The 20697-nt window shown below is 53.6% G+C and overlaps 1 protein-coding gene across 1 annotated transcript; it reads right to left on the reverse strand.

Moving 5' to 3' along the window:
* Positions 1-5461: 5461 nt before the first annotated feature.
* RSPO1 (R-spondin 1) lies at positions 5462-19575 on the reverse strand. The gene is made up of 6 exons (XM_067311456.1): positions 19536-19575; positions 12026-12421; positions 9702-9893; positions 7947-8096; positions 7010-7198; positions 5462-6165 (listed from the first exon to the last, which is right to left on the reverse strand). The coding sequence occupies exons 2-6, from the start codon at positions 12117-12119 to the stop codon at positions 6008-6010; spliced, it is 783 nt and encodes a 260-aa protein (XP_067167557.1). The 5' UTR covers positions 12120-12421; positions 19536-19575; the 3' UTR covers positions 5462-6007.
* Positions 19576-20697: the final 1122 nt, after the last annotated feature.

Consider the following 20697-nt stretch of genomic DNA (forward strand, 5'->3'; position numbering starts at 1 on the left):
AGCCTAGGATTTCTGTTTTTTCTCTTAATAGAATTATCTATGCCTTGGGCATTTCAAAAATACACATTGATGTGGGCATAAAAAATTAATTCCAAATTGTAGATAATTGTTTAAGCTATCAGACTTGAGGCTTATGTAGAAGAGTTTTCCCAGGACAAGTGTGTTTTCTATTAGAGTTGATATCAATCTGTCAGAAGATCCTTTTGATTTTCAAATTTTAGACTAAATAGTTGAGTAATACTTGCCCTATTCTCCCCCACTCTTTTTTTCCCTTTTCCTTAAGAAAACACTCTTTATTGTTAACAAAATATCTTGGAATGCATCCAGAAAATTACTGCCTCTTTCTTTGAAAGAATAGAAATAGCTAGCTTTAGACATTAGGTTATGTTGTAGAGAACTTTTATTGGAATTGCCTCTGAGCTGATATGTTGAATTTCCAGTTTGAAAGCTTTGGCACTGACGTGTCAGCACCACTTTCTCCAGACTTGCATACGGCCCTGTCATACAAATCAGAGTGGGCTACAATCCTGTATTTTCTACTATAAGAAAAGATATATACTGGTATACACATATGGGAGTTGTATTCAAATTGGAATAAATTCATTCAGCTGCACTCTCAAGTTTTTCCTAACCAAAATGACATTACTGAGGCTAACTGTTACTATTTAACTTGCAGTATCTCTGTAGCTGTGGTTGTTGGACTTGTACATCTGATAACATGCAAATCAGATACTTTACTGAACTAATTGCGCATTGATGCACAATTCACAGACTTTGTGTTCTGCTATAGATGCATACTTCCATTTCAATTTTTAACTTACTTTTTCTTTTCTTTTTAAATTGGCTACAGTGGTATGTTGTCCACATTGCGTACCAGACAGGACAGGGGGCTTAGCGATACATGCCAGGCCCATCAGATCTGCCAAACTGCCTTAGTTTCATTGACAAGACCAGCCCGACCGTTGTTGAACTGTAATCATTTTGAATTTTATGTGGCCTCTTCCTTGTCAAAATCCCAGTGAATGTGGTTATGTGATGCCATCAGAATGACTCATTGCCATAATTACATATGTTCTAAGGGGTTATTCCCATTGTATTATTAAAAACTAGTGATGTTTGATTTTTGGCAGGGACCATCTTCCTTGTATGATCTACAGATTGTGTCAATTAAATGAAGGAAAAATAGATTTCCAAGACTTCAGAACAAGACTGGACTTGTACTCGGAGCAATTTTTCAGTGTGGTATTGAGCTACTTTGTTTTATTTTAATAGGCAACATCAGCCATCTTACTCTCCCTGTTGCAGTGGTTCCCTGTAGAGTACAAAGATGGAACTGGGTTTCATAGCTAGCCTTCAAAATCTTCCAAAGCACTGGCAGAAGATACCTTAGATCATTTATCACCACAATCGTTTTGGCAACTCAGTTCCTCAGGAATTGGTTTTCAGGGATATAGCTTACAAGAGTGGGAGGCAGGGCTCCCTGGCAAAAGACTCGGTGAGGTTTGGTGACTCCTTAACAGAAGAAAAAAGAGCATTCCCAGATCTCATTGCCTTGGATTTAGATTTCCCAAAGCTGCAACTAAAAGCAACAGGGGAAAGCTATAGGGAGGAAGGAGGAGAACACTGCAGTCAAGTAAAAAAGGCAAAAAGGTAAAAAAAGACTTTGACCAGCCAGGCTGCTCGGTGCATATCCAAATCGAGCCCTCAGAGAAAGGAGCTGGTCACACTCAATCCAGCACGGTTCCCTCACAGTTATAGAGCCTCCTGCATTACTCCGTCAAGTTGCACCAGTGCTGCAGATCTCCCTCGCAGGAATTAAATGGTCATTAGGAATCTGTAAGTTAAAGCATTTATGTATAAATATTTTACCTTTGTGATATGATTTTAATAGTCATGAAAGGTGACTTCTTTTCTAGAAAGCTGTACACAATATATGCTGCACCATATATTTTAGGCTTATGTGTCCTTAGATTTCCTGTGGCCTTTTGCAGGCCGTGTCAATGATGAATGGCAGACAAGAGTCTAACCAGCCATTTTTGCTTTTGCTGTAAGTAACAAAAATTGTTACTCTTCAAAAATTGTGGAGATTCTGGCAAGCTGCTCCATCTAAACTATAGTTTGGCATTCAGTTGGATATAATGTATTATCATGTGTATAAATGCCACTGGAGTGATTTATTTATAGTGAATTGTTATATAAACCTGGTATTTTTGTAATTCTAATACAGTTTTTTTTAAGTGTCAGGCCTAACACTTCTTTCTCTGAAGACTATTGACTTAATATAAAATATCCCCTCTAATGTTTTCATACAATATAATCCAAATAATAATATTAAGGATAACCTGTTTCACTATCCTACTATGTTTCCTGTAATCAAAGCAAAGATTTCTTCTGAGTGAGAAGTCATTTTAACATAAACATACACTAAAAAGTATATACATTACTTCCATCTCCATGGAAGTAGAAGGCTAGTAAATTATTGTTTGAGGAGTATGTGTGCACACATTTAACTTGACTGTAGCTGATGAAAAATATGGATTTATATTATACAGAGAGGGTAAGAACATAATACAACCAATGTGTTTGGTGAAATTTGTCTGCCTCAGCTCCTAAATCTCAGCAAACGAGATAGAAATTAAACAGTTCCAAACCCACAATTGTAAGCTGTTAATATTTCTTGCCCTTTGCTACCCATTATGCAGGAAGAATTACCAAAAGCTAAGTAAACTACCTAGAAACTGTCCTACAAATTTGGGGTAGAAATCTGTCCAGTGGGTAAACATCAATTTGTTCAACAGTATAAATAAAGGCATATTCTGTGCAAATGAGTTTCTGATGATAGATTTATCTATCTAGCTGTCTATGTATCTAGCAACTATTTGTCCAGTTCCACAAATAGGTAGTCAAATTATAGAACATGAACCCTTGCAGAATCCAGCAGCAGTAATATTTCCATGCCGAGATCTGTACAGGTACATTTAGCTTCTGGATGGCAGTGGGTAAACAAATTATGTTAGGAGAGACTTTCCTACTCTCTAGGTAGTTTTTCATCTGTTGGGATTTGGCCCCAGTTTTGGTTAATAAAGCAAACAAAGCTTGTTCAGCAAACCCATTTATTTATTTAAAGAAGTATATTTTACAGTGATGCCATGGAGAGAACACCACAACAGATTTTATTTGGTGGGCTGAAAGAGAGCATTCATGTGCATGTGAGTTGAGATGACATTAACCCATGTAAGGAAGTCTCAAGTTTGGTCTGTTGAGCCCAGCATGCAAATCAAGTTGATCAAAGACAAAATGCTTCTAAATTTGTAAACAAACCAGCTCTCTGGGAGTGGAAATAAACACAATTCTCAAGCTGATTAAAAGAAGAGGAAGAAATTTGATTTTTTAAAAATATTTTCCTCCTAATTTTTCTAAAACAATTTCATTTTAAAATCAACCTTACTTAAAAATCTTGGGTTTTCTTAATATACATTTTAAAGTTTCCTTTGCCTTTTTCCCTTTTTTTCCCTGTTGTGCTATGAAAAGGAAGAAAGAAGGGAAAAGAATACAACAGAAAGGAGAAATTCAGTTTTTCTAAAAACTCTAGCAAATTCTTTAAAATATGTTGTGTTGATTTATTATAGGTAGTTTAGTTTTGAAATATTTATGCTAATATTGACATGAGTTACTGTAGGGAATCCAGTCAGTTGGCAGAACCTTAGTAGCAGAAAACCTTACTAATGCACTCTCTCTTCTCTTTAATCCTTGTTGAGAACTGGATTGAGATACTGAAGCAGGAGGGAAGAAGTAGTAGCGTATGAATTAGCAAGCTGAGGTTCACGAAAGGGTTACTGATTATTGCTGCTGAATAGCAGAAGGGAAAAAAAGATTCTGGTTACATGCAATGCCATGGCACAAACAAAATACTTATCTCACAGGCTAGCTGAGGCTAGAAAATAAAGTGAGATCTGATCTTTCAACTGGGAGGCCTTCAGGAATCGTCTGAACATGATCCATAAACAATTCGAAGGATGACTTTAAGAACCTCTTTCTCTCTCTGCTTGGTATGCTGGTCGTTTATCATTGTGCTGAAATGGAATCCCCTTTAAAAGATATAACGGCTTCTTGTTTACTTAAACACAAAGTGGATGATGGGCTGAAAGGCTTTGCTGCCAGCAAAGCAGTCATGGAGAGCTTGGTACAGCTCTGGAGCTGAAACAACTATGCAGCTCCCACATTCTGAACTAAGCCAAAATAGCAGCAAAGTGAATAGGGCAAAGAGAGAGTTTTGCTGTCTTTTGCTAGAACTGTAACGGTCTGAATTCTCAGTAAGTGCGCTATAACGCACACTCTTCATAGAAGAGCACCAGGATTGGCCTAGCAGGAGAAGGAACTTGTCAGACCAAGGGGTCGTGCGCGCCACGTGCCCGGGGAGCTTTCTCCCACAGGTATTCAGCGTACTCACTGGCTGTTTCTGCCCTCTGCCACAGCCATGAAGCAGAGAAGGTGGCACAAAAGCAAGCACAGCGGTAATTTCATTCACCAAGTTTAGCTTTGGAGTCATTGCCTTCCCGGGGAGCCAAGAACTCCAGCAGCTCACCACTGATCCTCCCCAGGACACACATCTCTGGGAACCACAGCAGCTCACCTGGCTCCATCCCTCAGCATCAGAGATGTTTTGCTGAACTTTAAAGGAATAAAATGTATGCAGATATTTATATCAAGGAAGCATATTTTGAAATATAAGGGAAACTGAGCAATATGACACCTCATTACACTGTCAAGGGTAAATGTGAAAAAAGGCAGTGTGAAGTGTGTACCAGACTCCAGGTTCACTAAGTCTCTCTCCAGCACAGTCTTCATCCTGGTTCCTCTGCCCAGTTGTCAGTTCTTGCAAAGAAGGAGTGTTTGTGCTGGATCCAGGAAATTCCAGTTGGTGACACGGAGACCAGTAGTTTCTATCAAACATAGAAGTTTGTGTTTCTTCTGCAGAGCCTGAACCGTGCCTTCCCCCTCCCGCCTTCATTCCCTCCTACCATGCATTTGAGTGGTGTCTGGACAAATGGACAAGTGTGTCCCTAGCCCAGGAACAGAGGCTTGAGCTGTAACTGTACAAGCAAAGTCGCAATGTTTAAGCAACCTGTGGTTTGTTGTAACCTCTCATTTTCTCAATTTGCTGCATGTTAACTGGATCCTTTAATGGGAAATTCCTCAGGGGGCTTATTGGAACACAGCTGGGATTCTGAGAGTGAATTATGACCGATTTGTGGCTGCAATGCAGCTGGCAACATTTTCTGGGATTTTCTTAAAGCTTTTGAGAGTTTCCCTTCCACAAGCGAGTCTCTGTCCTGTGGGACACCAGCCTCCATAGGGGCCAAGGCATGAACCACACACTCAGGAAGCTGGTTGTTATTTTGTTTTTTTTTAATTTGAAATAACTCTTTGAAGCAGATTCAGGGCAGTTACCACTGACCTCTTATCACAAACGCTTAACATGTATTCTCAATGATAAAGTCATACAGCTTAAAACACAAAATAAAGGGTGGGGGGAAGAGAAAGAGGCCACCGGCTTTGCATGATTTCAGGTTCCATGATTTGGAAGAGCAGAAATTCAATTCCAGTCTTGTCCGTCTGGCTGGAGCCATATTGTACTGGGGCTACACAGCTGATTTTGAGCCGAGGCATTTTGTCACGAATACTCGCATCTATGTTCTTCGCTCTGATTCATACTCCACCTCTCCTCCCCCGGCTTCCCGCTGCGGCGCTCGTGGGACTCGGGCTTCCTTTCGTGTCCGCTCGCCCTCCTCTCTGCACAAGTGTGCCTTTTGCAGTCCTGGGTTGTGTGTGCAGCCTCCGTAAGTACGTATGTAGGTGGTTTCTGTCGGGTCTGTGAGTGAGGCTAGGAGTATATGTCTGTCTTTCTGAACATGTGTACGTGTTGTGTAGCAGTGCTCTGGTTCAATAAAGCTTTCATATACATAGCAGCAATGAAGTCTTGCCATCAGGTGACGTAAAGGGGCAGCTATTGGGTAGGGCTAGCAGATGTCACGGGGACCACAGCCCCTCTCTGTTTGCTCTTCCTCTTCTTGGTGCCAGACTTGGCATCTTTGGTGTCTTTCCGATTTCTGTTTCCATTCATATTATCTTGCTTTCCTTGCTCTTCTTTCTTCTTTCTTTTCCCTGCAGCAAAGCAAAGGGCAGCAGTGAGGCTCTCCAGCAGAAGGAATGTGTTTGCCCAGCTAGCTGGCGCACCGACCCGGCTGGCGTGGGGGCTCCCTGCCTTCGCTCGAAAGGCATGCTACAGGCATGCACATCTCCTCCGCAAGGACAGAGAGCTGGTGGAAGAACAGGCTTATCTGCCAAACTGCTGTTTATATTTAGAGCTGTTGCCTCAATTTAAACAGGGGAGAAAGCTCTAATCTGGAGTTAGCTGTATAATTTTCAGCCTCGGGCAGGACTTTTAAGACCTGCGTTTCTCTGCTGTTACATAGCAAGCCCCGCAGCATAACACGCGCGTGACCATGCGCATCGGAGTTACCGAAACGCACCTCCCCTTTCCCAGTGTTTTATCTCTGTGCTGTTAGTCGCTGCTCAGAACCAATTTCCCTCAGAACAGTCACCCCGACTGCAACCCTTGTCCATCTCGTAAGAGGATGACCGAACCACCGCTCATCCTCAGGACGCTGTAATTCCCGGGAGAAGCGCAGGCCTTAGCGTTCCTGAAAGGGGCTGGAGCAGGTGACTCCCATCGCCACATCACCCGTGGGCTCACACCCTCAGCTGCCTGCCTCACCTGCCTTATTTGCTCTTCGTCCAGTGAAGAAGCTAAAGTATCTGAAAGCGCACAGCAAGCGCGTGAGCCGTGCTGAGGATGCCCCCCGCAGAGGTCTGTGCCGCTTCCCCGGGGGCTCCCTAGCTGCTGCCTCGCGCCGGGCTCCCGCGGAGCTTCGCCTGGGCCCCGACGGCCACCGCGCCGCCCAGGAGCAGCGGCACGCGCCCGCGCGCGCTTCGGAGGCTCGCTCACCTTCGGGGCACTGGCTCTTCTGCACGGTGCATCTGCGCACCTCCGTGGTGGCGGGGCACAGGGACGCGTCCCCGGAGGGAGCCTGCAGGATCCTCCGCGTCCGGTCCTCGTTGCCCTTCTTGAAGCCGCACAGCTTCCTCTTCTTGGAGCAGGGGCCCCAGGGACCCCACTCGCTCATTTCACATTGTGCTGCCGGATCACAAGAGAGGCCGGGCGTCATTCCCGCTTCTCCGCTGCCGCCTCAGTGCTTCCAGGAGCCCTTCCGCACCATCACACCTCTCCCACATCCCTCCCCGGGTCAGGTTTAAAGGGTATGTGCCTTTCCCCAGCGGCTTCTTAAGTTCCCAGGACACCCTCTTTCTTAACATATAGCAAAGACTCTGAGTCGCACTTTGCAAGTAAGCAGCGGTAACGGTGCGATGCTGCTCCTCGAGCAGGGTGGTTTTCCGGAGGGCTCTGCGCTCCGGAGGCCTGGGTCTGCCCGTGCCATCACCCACCAGAGAGACGTGGTCTCTGAAGGGTATGTTGGTGTCCTCCAAACCACAACTGGCCTTTAAAACAGCAACAGGGAAACTACCTCTTACACCGCAACTGTAAATGTAAGTGCCACGTGGTGGAGAGTTTCTGAAGGGTTTTGTATGTGCGAATATTCAGCCACTGAAAAGCAAACTAACGCTCGCTTCCTTTTTCCACTGCTTTGCACAGCAGGGGCTGGACAAGGGGTTCAGACATGTTGCTGTTGGGCCAGGCTGGAGCTCACACCGCAGAGGTCATGTGTACGCTCCACGCTTGCCAGGGGAAAAGACTACGAGCGAAAGCAGAAAAACGCAAACAAGTGATCGCCTCCTTACGGACGAAACAGGTGGGGGCCTATAGATGCTGCGGGGCCTGATAAATGCATAGGAAGGTGAGCGAAAGCTGCCCAGGCGTTGCTTACCAGGACTGCTGCACTCCATGGTCCCGTTGGCAGCAGAGTAGCCTTCGGGGCACGTGACGTAGCATCTCCCTTTGTGCAAATACAAACCTTCCTTACATTTTGTGCAAAAGTTTCGACTGAAACAGGACTCACAGTTCTCAATTTTGCATTCTGGGGAGAAAACACAAAGCCATCATGTAGTCTGATGTGAGCGAACCAGCTGGTGGCCAGGCGACTGCGTGCGGCATAGGGGAGCTGCGCCCGGCACCCGGGTACGGCCGGTGCGCCGAGCCGAGACCGGGCACCACGTGCCGGGCAGCTGCCGGGAGCGACGGCGCAATGCAGCCGTGTCAGCGGGGCCAGCAGCCCGCGTCCGGCAGACGAGGAGCAGGCTTGGGCCACAGCATAGCGCACCCCGAAAGGCTCAGGGCGTACTGGACTCGACAGCCAGCTCGAGCTCGTTCCTGGCTCCAAGGGGTCTGCAAACAGCCGGGCGAGTCTCCGAACGTCCTGCCGGCTCTGCCTTGTGCCACCTGGAAGCCGGTTTTCTTTGCACTGCTCCTTGGTGTGGGACAGAGCCACTGTGCTACAGCTCTCAGAGCCAACAGCAGCCACCGCCAGATCGAAATCAGACAGCGTGGAAAAGGCTGGGGCTGCTGTTCAGCCTGAGCATCAGTCGGCCAACGTGGAAAAGCGCAAAGAATAAAGTCCGGTATCAGCTGCTCCAGCTGCAGCTTCAGTATAGGCTGCAAAGAAACTGAGTTAGACGGAAAGCTGGCCATGAGGTGGTTTGCAGGAAGCTGCCAGGGAAATGAGCGCATTTTTCCACGTCTGGCTTCCTTTCCAGTGCTCTGGCTGAAAGAGGCAGCTCCAGGCCGAGGATCTCTTTCAGACAGCTGCTTATTTATGGGGAACGGGCAGAAGACAGAAGAAAGGTACTCGTGCGAGTAATTCCTTAAATGCTGAAAAGATTTCCCTCCTTCTGCTTCCTCCCGAAGAAAGAGGATGCCGCCCTGGCAGTCTGGTAACAGAGCTACCCAAATGTCCTGCAAGACGGTCACGTGCACAGTGGACCTGCATGGTGCGGAGCGTGTTGCTGGAGGGAAACCCAGCCCTGGAGACTCTGCCGTTGGCACCGCTCTGCGGGATGACCGGCCGTGCCAACAGCACAGGCATCCGCAGAGGCTCTCCGAGACCGAGAAAGATGGAGAGGCCAACATTCAAGGCAGAAGCTGCCCGGAAGGGCTGATGTACAGGTGGTGGGTGCTCAATAGGCTTTTCATGTCATTGATAGGCCAATATCCTGCAATCTGTCCCTCCCTGTTGGCAATTTATATGGGCTTTTCCAAGCCCAGATGAATTAATTTTACTGCTTTTCTTGACCCTGGCTTGGCAGGAGCTATCAGCGGGAGATGGGGGAGATGGAGGCTCCTTGGAGCATCCTCCTTCTCCGTCTCCCAGGCGGTGCCCTGGGAAGCGGCCCGTGCCTCCGGCAGAGCGGCCGTGCGGAGAGGCTCATCCCAGCCCCGGCACAGCCATGCCGACTGCAGCGTGAGCGGGAACGCCGCCTACCAGGGTGCCTTAGGAAACTTCCCTGTAAAGGAGTCGTTTTATGGGGATTATTCCCTGGGTAGATCCCCGTCTCGCTCAGCGCCATCTCCTCCCCTTGGACACCGTGACGGCATTTCTCCCTGCCTGACCCGGGGCGACATGGTCTGCTGCAAGGCGTTACACCCCCGCAAGCCTTGTCCCTTCCCTCCCGGCCCCGGTACTCACTGATGCACTTGTTCATGTCTGTATTGCGAAGGCCAAAGTATCCCAGCGGACAAGACGGCAGGCAAATCCCGATCTGTCGGATGTCGTTCCTCTCCAGAAGGATGAAGAGCTTGGGGGAGCATCTCAGGCACCCGTTGAACTCGGAGCACAGGTCGCAGCCTCTCGCGCAGCCCTGACTGAGCTCGGTGCTAACTGGAACGGCAAGAGAGAGCCCGGGCGGTCAGCGCCGCGCGGGGCCGGAGCGCTGCCGTGCCAGGCGCCAGGCTCCCCGGCAGGACGACAAGCCGCCGCGCGCCCTGCGGCCTCCCGGCGCCTGCACCGGCAGCGGGACCACGGCGGCGATGAGCGCCGGGATCCCAAAGCGCCGTGTCCCACGCGGCGGGTCCTGCAACCGGCCGAGCTGCAGGCGTGCGCCGGGACACGCCGGGACGGCGCTGCACCAGGCTCCCGAGCAGGGACCCACGCGAGACTGGAGCGAGAGCCCCGAGATGGATTGCGCTGCCTCCCCTCTTACAATAACTGAGCCTGGCAACATCAGAGATTTCACTGCTCCCAAAATAGAGATGTGTTCTTAGCATCTAGGTTCAGTCCAAGAAAAATACTTGATCCCGTGTCTTGAGAATTTTCTGCTTTTAATTATCATGCAAAACGCTGCTTGTTTTGAAAGCAATAGCATTCTTTGCAGGCTAGAATGCAGGTTATTTTTATTAGTTTATTATGCAAGCAGCATCCTTGTTTATAGAAGGGTTGTGTATTTACAAAGGTATTAGTTTAAATGCTGTGTTTACTAGCCTTCAAAAGCAAGCATGGAGCACCAGAGCATTCACGTGCCAGACTGAGAGCTAAGAAAACTTCCCTCTCCCTCCCGCGGCGATCCAAAATCCCAGCAGGACCCACGCTCGCTCGGCGGTGACGTGGCTGGGGCTCCGCGGGGTCCTGCTGGGGGCACGGGGGCGGCTCCAGCCTCAGAAAATGAAACAGAAAGCGGAGCTGGTCCCTGCCCGCATGGAGCAGTTGCTCCGTGTTGGCTGGGGGGCCGTTTGCCACATCCGGACTGTGGCCCCCGCGGCGTGCCGGCATCCCGGAGCCGGGAGCCCTGGCGCATCCCCGTGCACGGTGCACCCTCATCGCACGCCGCTGACACCTCGGGGCCACGACACCAAGTTTCCCCTCTTCTCACCGAGCTCAACACTCACAGTTTTAATATAAGATGATTTTTATAAAACTTAGTTTAAACGGGCTTTAATGTAAACCAGGGTTCAAACCAGCTTGCATAAATGAAGGCAAACCCATGTGGCGGCACTTGAGCCAATTAGCACAGGTTGCCCGCGTTAGTCACCGAGTGCAAGTGGCCAGGGAACACCCCAGCTGCCGGGGAGGATTGAAAACTGCCCTTTCTGCACCCTCAGCCCCCCTAAAAGCAGGCGCCTTTAGCTGCGCTGCATCTGATGGCCTCGGCACTGCCTCCCGCCCCAGCAGCTGAGCTGGGGCTGGTCTCACCCTCGGGTGGCCGCAGGGCAAGCGCTGTCCCTGGAGTGGCTCCAGCACGAGGCCGGGGCGAGAGCCGAAGCCGGAGCGAGAGCCCGGGGCGGGCGCCCAGCTGGCCCCACTGAGGCTATAAAAGCAGCAGCGGGGGTGCAGGGCTGGCTGATGATGAGCGCGGGAGGAAGGGCTGGGAGTGCTGCTGGGCGGCTGCCTGCTCCCCAGCGAGCAGTGCCCAGAGACATGTGCGTGCTCCTGCTTGCAAGCTTGCTTTCTCTCTTTCTATCTATCTCTTTCTTTCTCTCTTTTTGGGGGTGCACGAGTGATGATGGTTGTGCTGTGCGAGCCAGCGCTGAGCAGTGCTGCAACAGGGCCGAGGAGCAGCCGGGCTCTCGCTGCTCGGGCTCCCTGCTGCAGCGGCGGGGAAGGCTGGGCAGCCACATGCACGGCCAGACCCGTGTCCGCAGGGCGGTGGGACGGAGGGAGGGTCAGGGTGAGCCCCAGCCCTGCGGGAAGGGGAGAAGCCGACCCCGGCTCTGCTCGAGGAGTGAACTGCTCGGCTGCAATTCCCAGCTCGCCCCGAGCGCCAGGGAGTGCTGGCTATTCCCAGCTGAGCACCCCAGCCTTTGGCATGGCTCCTTCCCATCCATGCCTGGAGGTGCCCATGGGGTTATTGCCTGTGGGATAAGTTAGTGCATGTCATTAACGTGGGAGCAGGGAAAGGGAGGACACTGGCCTTGCCGGGCCCCGCGTGGCTCTGGCCAGCTCTGTGCATTAGGTAAATTCACAATCTGCATCAATAGTACAGCAGGAAATAGAGGAGAAAAGCGTTTCATACATACTTCGTCTTTGTCTCTTGCCCTTCAGCACTTTGCTGCTGCCTGTTAGATCCATGGAGCTTAGAAAAACCACCGCCACAAAGAGTCCAAGCCGCATAGTAACTCCCCAGCGCTGCAGCCCCTATGTTGCAGGGTGGTGGGGGTCTGGTCCGCAGCTGGGGATCTCGGTCTGCTTCTGCTAGTAAGTCTTGGGCTGGATCAGGATTGAGTGTTTGTGCGTGAAGCCTGGTGCAGGACCATATCCACAAACGGTAGCATCGGCCGCAGACAGCTTAGGTAGCGGGTAACATGATTCTGCCGTCAACCCCATAAGGAGCGCAGGAGCGTGGGTCTAGTCCCATCTGGGGGCTCGGGCTGCAAGCGTTAGCTGCGGGTAGCATCCACGGGCGCGCGCAGGAACTGGAAAGGAAAAGGAGAACAGATTAACTTTACCAGATAATAAACGCTGCTTTGCATCATTCCTGCAAGCGCTTGGCTGGGCGCTGCAGCGAGGGAGCGCAGGAGCCCTAGAACGAATCTGGAGCAGCAGCACACGGAGCCGCGTGGAGGAGGTCGCCCACCACGCTCGTCTGCAAGTCACTGCTCCGCTCAACAGCAATTAGCACACGATTTTCCTGTAGAAATGTGTAATGCAGTTTTGCCATCTGCCGATGCTGCGTACAGTTATAGCTGTAACTTGCTTAAAATAGCGGCAGTCCTCCTCGGCCACCGCTCGTCGACTAGCAGATGGCCTCTGCGGACTGCCAAGCCCACGAGCCGTTTCCCATCGTGGGGCAGCTCTGGGGCCGCGGCCAGGCTGGGCACAAAGTGATCCTGCCGTCCCCAGCGGGACACGGAGCCGCCCGGGGCCGGGGCGGGCTCGTCCTGGGAGCTGGCTGAAACGCCGCCTTGCTGCTCCGAGGGAAATTCCAAGCTGCTGAACTCCCGTTCCCTCGAAACGGCTGGGAAGGGTCAAAGCTCCCTGCGGAGCCCTGTCCTCCCCCTCTGCTTGAGTGCTGCCTGGGACGGTGCGACTCCCCTCCCGTGCCCGCGGCAGACCCTCGCTACGGGGCGGCTCGAGCCGGGGAGCGGGAGGCTTCGCAGCCCTTCCGGCGCAGAGTGAGTTAGGGTGACCCCGAGCATTGCCGTCGCCCATGGGAATGGCCATTTCCCTGCGGTTCCCCCAAGTTTTCTGTCTCTATCTGATCCTGCAGCAGCGAGTTCCACGGGGAAAAAGCGCTGCAAAAGGAGAACGTGTTGCCCGTTATAAAATGCACTCGGACCCGGCTGGGTCCCGGGCAGAGCCAGTGCGGCTCCCGCGAGGAGGAGGCTGCGGAGCCGGCCGCCTCGCTCGAATCCGGGCACGCGCTCGACTGCAGCCGGCGCAGCCGCAGGAGCAGCGTCCTGCTTCCCTTTGGGAAATGACTGCGGAGGTGATTTTTCTGCGTGTTGTGCGGCGGGGAGCGGAGGAAGCGAGACTTCCAGGCGAAGCAGAAAGCTCTGACACAGCGAGCCGGGGGCAGGCGCTTCTTTATGCAGCTGGCGAAGCAAAGCCCGGCCAACTGCTGCCGTGGTGCAGGAATAAAGGTGACAACATTCACTCTGGGAGGTCAAATGAAACAGAAAATGGTTTTAATCCCTTTATAACAACTACGCAGTCGCCGATGCCCCAAATGGTCGGTGCAGACGGTGCTGGAACGATGCTGGCGGCCCCGTGCCCGGCTGCAGGGCGCGAGGAGTCGGGTGCTCCCGCAGGGCGGGTGCACAGACCCTGCTCCCACGAGGGTTCTCATGCCCGCCAAGGGGAAAGCGCCCGGCTCCTGCAGGAGGTGTAACGCACCACAGCCCCATGCAGCCGCCTGCCTTGGGGTGTGATGGTCCCAGCTGTGCTTGCACTAATGCAGCCCGGGGCTGCACCTCTGCCGCCGGCTGCGGCACCTCCTGCAGCTCCGAGAGCCGTTGCAGCCATGCGTGCATTAAAAAAGCTCTTTAAATGCAGCTGCTTGTTGCAAACCAGCTGTTCCCTGAGGCTGCAAGGAGCCCACAATATGATACAAGTCCCTTGCAGGGGGCCATCATCTCCCACAGAGGCATCAGGGCACCACGGGCACGAGGGCGTCCGGCGAGGGGCCAGGAGAAGCTGTCTCTGCCCCAGCAGAGGCTGCGGGGAGGTTGCAACCAGCAGCAAAATACCCTCAGGGAAAGGGCAATTCCTAACAGCAGCGGCAGGTTGGTGGCTCCTCGAAGCCGCTGCTGGAGGAAGATGTGGCCCGCGTGTTGCCGGCGCTTTGCAACGGCACGTGGCTCCGAGGTTGAGCCTCCCGTGGGTGCCGGGGTCTGGGCACGCCGGCGAGGCTCGGCCACGCGCCGCCGTCCCCCTCCCACCCGGCAGCTTTGCGCGTTTCACTGCGTCCCCTCTGCAGCTCCCCTGAGAGCCCCCACGTGCTTGCCGTTACGTCCCGCAGCATCATCCGCAGGGTTTTCAAACAAATAACCAGTCGCTTGTGCAAACACCAACGTGCCCTGCACTTCCAAGCCTGTTTGCTGCAAGCTGCTCCGTAAATGCGGCCAAGTGCTCAAGATGGGACCTGGGCAGCCGCAGCCTCTGCCCACAGCGGTGCGGCGCGGCATGGCCCATTTCCCCCCAAATTAGTGCTTAGAGCTAGCTGAGCTGGAGGGAGCTTCGTGCTTTAATTGCAGCAGGCTTCCCGGTAAAGCGCGCGCTCTCAGGAAGTACACGCTGAACCTGCTCCGGTTCTTCGGTATTTACACAACACTCACAGTTGAGGCAAACTTTGTTTTTGTAGGGACAGCAGCAGGAATCGTCTGAGGGAGCAAACACTTCCCCGGCGTGCCAAGAGCCAGCATGAAGCTTGTGCCTCGGCTACGTATCCCCGTCCCTTAGGGCTTGTTCAGTGCAAGGGGCAGGGGAGTGCGCTGGGAAAACCAGATCCCACGAACACAGACCATGTGAACAAATACTTTTCCCCCATCATTTCCTTGCATCCCAGCCCAAAGAGAGCCTGGTCCTCCAGCAACAGCTGCCCGCTCGCACAGCAAAGCTACCGGCATCCTGGGCGATGAAAAGCTGGTGCCAAGATTGGTCACTAGCAAATTTCCCGTGTTTCAAAACCTCCCCTGCAGCTCGCCCGCGCAGCGCCTGTGTCCACGCCGTGCCCACGGCAGAGGCTGCAGCGGGAGTCGGGTTTCCAGCTCTTCCTACCCTCACCTCGGACACAGATTATGGTTCTTTATGCTATTGGGGCCATCAGTCAAGCTCAGGTTGCTGCAAACAATTTCCAGTCTAAACATTAGCAGGATTTATGCCATTATCCCATCGACAGGAAGAATTTGGGGTAACCCAAATTGCTCTGAATTCATTTATAGAGAGACCTGGCCCCTGCATCCAAGATGACAGTAAGCCTTGTTTGCAATTCAATCAGGATAAATTGGTCCTTGGGAGCTCCAATGCAAACCAGAAAATGTAAACCATCCAGATAATTTACCATTAGTCCTCCTACACACAAGGTGAGACAGACCAACATAATATCTCTGGGATATTTGAGACCTAATCCACAATAACTAAATTGCTGATATATTGCCTCTTGCCCAATGTATCGGCCTATCAGTAATGTAAACGGGCTCTCCAAAGGTTTACTGAAGCCAGGAGAGAAGGAACAGATGCTTGGGTGAGGACTGGAGGCAGGACAAAGTCCGACCGCAGCAGCAGCAATAGCGAACCCCGTGAAGGGCACTTGGCAATCCAGGTTGGCTGCCCATAGCCATCAGCTGTGAATGTTGGGGAATGTGAATCTCCAGGACCTAGGGCTAGAGAAATAAGTTGAGTTGCATCCCTCCATCTGATGAATTTCACCTTGGCAGCCTGTTTTTATGCAAGGAGAACAGATTCCATAAATTTATTCATTTTTCCAATTTTGTTTTCAATTTCTCACGTCTCCTTGCTACAGCATATTTCAAGCTTAGGCTGCTCTGATCTTGGCATGCAGATGATTTGCTGCACAGTCCCACATCGCTGCCGGTGCAAGCACAGCATTTAGAGTGGCTGCACAGCGTCAGCTCCCACAACACCACAGTCAGAATTTGCTTGCCATTAATTTTTGCAATGTTTGTTTAAAATTTACGAGTCTAGTGAGAACTCCCACTGATATCCGTGAAGATGTTTGCAGGCAGGAACGAAGACAAGACAAGGTTTTTCAGATTCCCCAAGCTTGGTATACCCTTCCCTCGAGCCCACCACTTAAGGGCAGCGGCGCTCCGGTGATCCGAGGCGGCTGGAGGGGGCAGGAGGAGGAGGAGGAGGAGGAGGAGGCAACGGGGAAGGGTCACTAATGAGAAGTGGCCAGCCGTGAGCACAGGGTGTCTCGGGCGGACGTCGGGTCACAGCAGCGGTTTCGGAGCCCCGAGCGTGGTGCACGTATGGATGCTGCTGGAGCTGCAGCAACATAAAAACAGCATAGCGGCAAGGGCCAGTAGTTCCTTATTCTTGGGGAAAATCTCCAGGCAGGAGGTCTCCCGCACCGCTCTCTGCCAGAGCCCGATGCCCATCCCATGCCGTGTCGCTCCCCGCGTAGCACCTAGACGGGACGCGCCTCCAGCCCTGCATTCCCGGGCAGGGGTCGCTTTCGGCATCTCATTTTATACCTCCCGGGCGGCCCTGCCCCGGACAGGGCCCGAGCGGCTCCCCCAGCATGGCTCAGCATCCTTTCGGATGGAGGAGGGACCTTTCGGAAAAGCAGGAGCCCACGCACGGGTCCATCGTGCTTCAGGTTGGGACGGGGAGGGAGAGACCGGGGAGGCACGAGGTGGCCCCGGTCCTGGGCAGAAGCTGCTGCCGAGTTTCCAGCGCTCGTTGGGAACGTCTCCCTCTTCCTCTCTTTCTGAGGGGTGTTTCCTCTGCCGGCAAAGCAGAGAGAGCGCCGCCGTGTCACGTGAGGAGCACGTCGAACGCCCTCGCGGAAGAACGTCCCGCGCGTGCACGGCTTGGTCGTCGCCGCTGCCACGGGGTGTCTCGCGCCGCCGGCCAGCAAGCATCTCCCGGCACGCACACGCAGAGCCACTTTGTTCTGCTTAATCCTTGAAGCAATAAAAGAAGGCTGCATTAAGTCAAATTTCCGAACCAGAAGGTCTTCATTTGATATGATATCCAAGTGCCAAGTTCTGCAAAATCCCTAACCCATAAACTTCACTGAAAAAATAAAATAATAAAAAGCAATCTGGCAGCAGAGCTCTCCGCAGCGTTGTTGAGGTCTGACTCCTTCCACTGGCTTCTGCGCGGCTGCTCCCTGGGTCTGCCGCGATCCTGCTAGCGGGGAGCGCGTCCTGGCCGGGCGCCCGCCACGCTGCTCCCAAATGCAGTGCGCCCGGGGCCGGCAGCGTCGCCGCCATCTCCCCAGGAGTGTTCGTGCTTCCGCCTTGTAAAGCATCAGGGGGACTTGTACCGGGAGATTTTCATTAGCCGTTGGTTCCTCTAGCACAGGCGGTGCCGTTGGTCCGGATGGAAGCGGGAGCACCGAGGCTGCGCAGCCAGGTTTAGCCAGGCTCACTGAGCAATCAAGCCTGTTCTTACTAGATGCAGCTTTGCGTCGTTTTAAACCTTCCTGAAGTTCAGTAGCACACTTACCGAATGCCAGCCAGCGAGGAAATGCGCTACAACAGCAGCAAGCAAGTCAGATTTCAGACCAGGAATTTCACACCAGACCAAGTTTCAGACCAAAGCAGGAGCAGGTGGGACGGAGAACGTAGCTCTTCATCAAAAGAGCTTCTAAACCACCCTTAAAAGCCGCATTGCCACGCAGCGAGGTGCCCAGCAGACTTCGGGGGAGAGATGCAGAGCTGATGCGCGCCGTGCAGGGGTGCAGGCCCCACTCGCTGGCGCCTGAGAGCACGGGGACCGCAGCGGTCAAGCGCGCAATCGGAAGCAAAACCAGAGCGCGCTGCTGCAGTGCTCATCTCCCCACACGGGCATGCACCTGCTCTGTGCAATACGCGGTTCCCCTCTCATTTCGGCATAAATGCGTCCAAACAAGGGCCTACAGCAATGTCATACCATTGGCTTTGAATGCATGCTTTTTAAAAGCAAATCGCCAGGGCTCACAGGAGCCCTGCGAGCCACAAGCCACTGTGCTAACCAGCTTCCCCAGCCAAAAGCAGAGACGAAGCCTGGGGCTAGACCCCAAACAGCACCTAGGACTTTCCGCACAGCATCGTGGTCACGTGCAAAGGAAGCATCTGCCAAGTGCGAGCTTCCTACAGGGATTCCCGGTGCGCTGGTTCTCCCCCCGAAATGCCACCGCCTCAGAAACCCCAGCCTTGTGGAGCGCCAGAGAACAGTGCTGTTTTCAGGAGCAGAAGGAAAAACACAACTGGGAAAAATAAACCTCAGCTTTGGGCAGGACAGGGAGGCTGCTCAGTGGAAAGCGGTGGGCAGGGACGGGCTGAGTCCTCTCCAGAGCAGGCATGGGTGCGAGTCGAGCTGCATGCGAATTTGTGTCCTGCCTCTTGGAGGGGGCTCGCAGCAGCTCCTGCCGCCAGCACAGAGGATGCTGCTGAGGCAGGATGGTAGAGAGGGACCCAGCACCGAACCCCGGAGAGCCCAGCACGAACCGGGCCACCACAAAGAGCGCTGCCCAGCAGTGTCCCTAGCGCGCGGACCTTCAGGCTGGAGGACTTCTTGCGCTGGTGTCCGCTGGCTGTGCACAGGACAGTCACGGCTCCACGCTGCCATGCCACGCAACGTGTGCTTCTGCCAGCATTACCCTATCGTAAGACACTGCTTCCAGCCGGGGCTGCATCACCTGAACACCCATCACTCCTCTCCAGAGTCAGCGCAAAGGCACGCAGGAGCCTGAGCCCGTGCGAAACCATGGGAATCCAGGGAAGAGAATTCCCCAAATGCCCGCGTTTTGGGTCAGGCTGCAGCCCCAGCCCGGCCAGCGCGGAGGACGGGGAGGGCGGTTCGGGCTCCCGCAGGAGCTAATCCGAACCTTCGCCACGCTCCAGACCTCCCCGGAGCCCCGTGCCTCCCCGGAGCGGCCCCCGAGCCCCCGCGTGAGCCGCGGCAGCGCTGCCCCACGCGCCGAGGAGGTCTGGCTGCGGCCGCGACCGCCGCTCGCCGTCCCCCCCGGACCCTGCCGGGGCACGCGCTCGCCGCGCTCCCCCGCGGTGCCCTCGTCCGGAGCAGGCTGCACCGCGGCGCATCGGCTGCAGCCGCCGGCTCTGCCCGCCGGCCCGGCCGGGCGCCCTGCCCTGGCTCCGGGCGCGGGGGAAGGCGGCACGGTGCCACCGGGGCTGCGCCGGGCTCGGTGTCCCGCGCCGGGAACCGGCTCCCACGGGGGAAACCTGCCGCGGAGCAGCTGCCGGCGCCGCCCTGGGCACGGGACGGGGCAGACGCGCGCGGCGCTCCCGCTCCGAACACCGGCCCCACGCCGCGCGCCGAGCCGCCGCTCGCCCGCCTCGCTGGCAGCCCGCGGTGCAAGCGCCCCATCCGAACGAGCGCGCGTTCGGAAACCCTTACCTCTGCCTCGTCACTCGCGCATCCCTGCGGAAAAGACTCTACGGGTTTCTCGGTTTTAAAATACTACAAGACCAACTACAAAAATCCGCGGTTCCTCCAGAGAAAGTTACGTGCGCGTTTCTGTCAAAAAAAATAAAAACCACATTCATGGCGAGTTCATGGAGAAGTCTGGCGCATTTGGGTCTGGAGATTTCGTTCACTTGTCTCCTAAGGCAGGTTTCTAAGAGCTCCCCGGGCTTCGCGCAGAGAAACGAACCCTTCTGCGATGTGCAGGGTTTCAGCTCGTAAAGATCGCCCGGGCTAGTTCACGCTCCATCAGCCCACGCTGCTCCCTGTGTATGCAAAGCAGAAAGTATGTGATCATATCAGAGCAATTTGCACATTAATAAATCCTGGTTTCAATGCCGTAGACTCCATCCCCATTCAGCGAGTAGGGGTTTTCATTATTATTATTACCAGAGTATACAGCTTTGTAAAGGCATCCAGTGCAAACTCCTGCATGAGGGAATTCCACCCCACTAGTACCACCTCCTAAGACAATATCCAGCCAAAATATTGTGGCTGTTGCAAAACCCGGACTGGAGCTCCACAAAGGACCTTCCACTGTTGCATCCAGAGCCAACAGGGTCTCAGTAAATTACTGCAGAGTGACACAACATCTAGTTTTCTTTGCAGTCTCTTTTATTTATGGCTGTTAATTCCAAGTTATTAGTAACATTTCAGCGGTAACTGGCATATGAAGTCATCAGCTGTCACAACTGCATCTGCTAATAAACATGTCAGATATTAAAAGCAGCTCATTATCCTCTGGAGGGGGGAAGACACTAAGGCGACGAGCCCTAAAGCCTGGTTGTTTTTCAGCCTCTGGCTGTGCAGCAGGAGGAAACGCTCACGCTAAGGAAGACGGGACCGCGGTGGCGAGGCCGCGGGCTGGTACCTGCTCGCTGGCTGCGTGGGGATGGGGCAGGAGAAGTACCCGCAAGGGGCCTCGGCGCGGCCATCCCCGACCACCCCGACCCCGCTTTGCTGCGCCGCCTGCGCCGTCGGCCCTGCGCCCGCGCGGCCGGGCGAGGAGAGGGGCTCGGCGCTGGGGCCGCCGCCGTCCCGGGCGTCCCGGGTGTCCCCGGTGCCGCCGGCGCTCGGGCTCCGCGCTCCGAGCCGC

The sequence above is a fragment of the Apteryx mantelli genome, chromosome 27 (genome assembly GCF_036417845.1).
Source record: "Apteryx mantelli isolate bAptMan1 chromosome 27, bAptMan1.hap1, whole genome shotgun sequence".
Classification (NCBI taxonomy): domain Eukaryota; kingdom Metazoa; phylum Chordata; class Aves; order Apterygiformes; family Apterygidae; genus Apteryx; species Apteryx mantelli.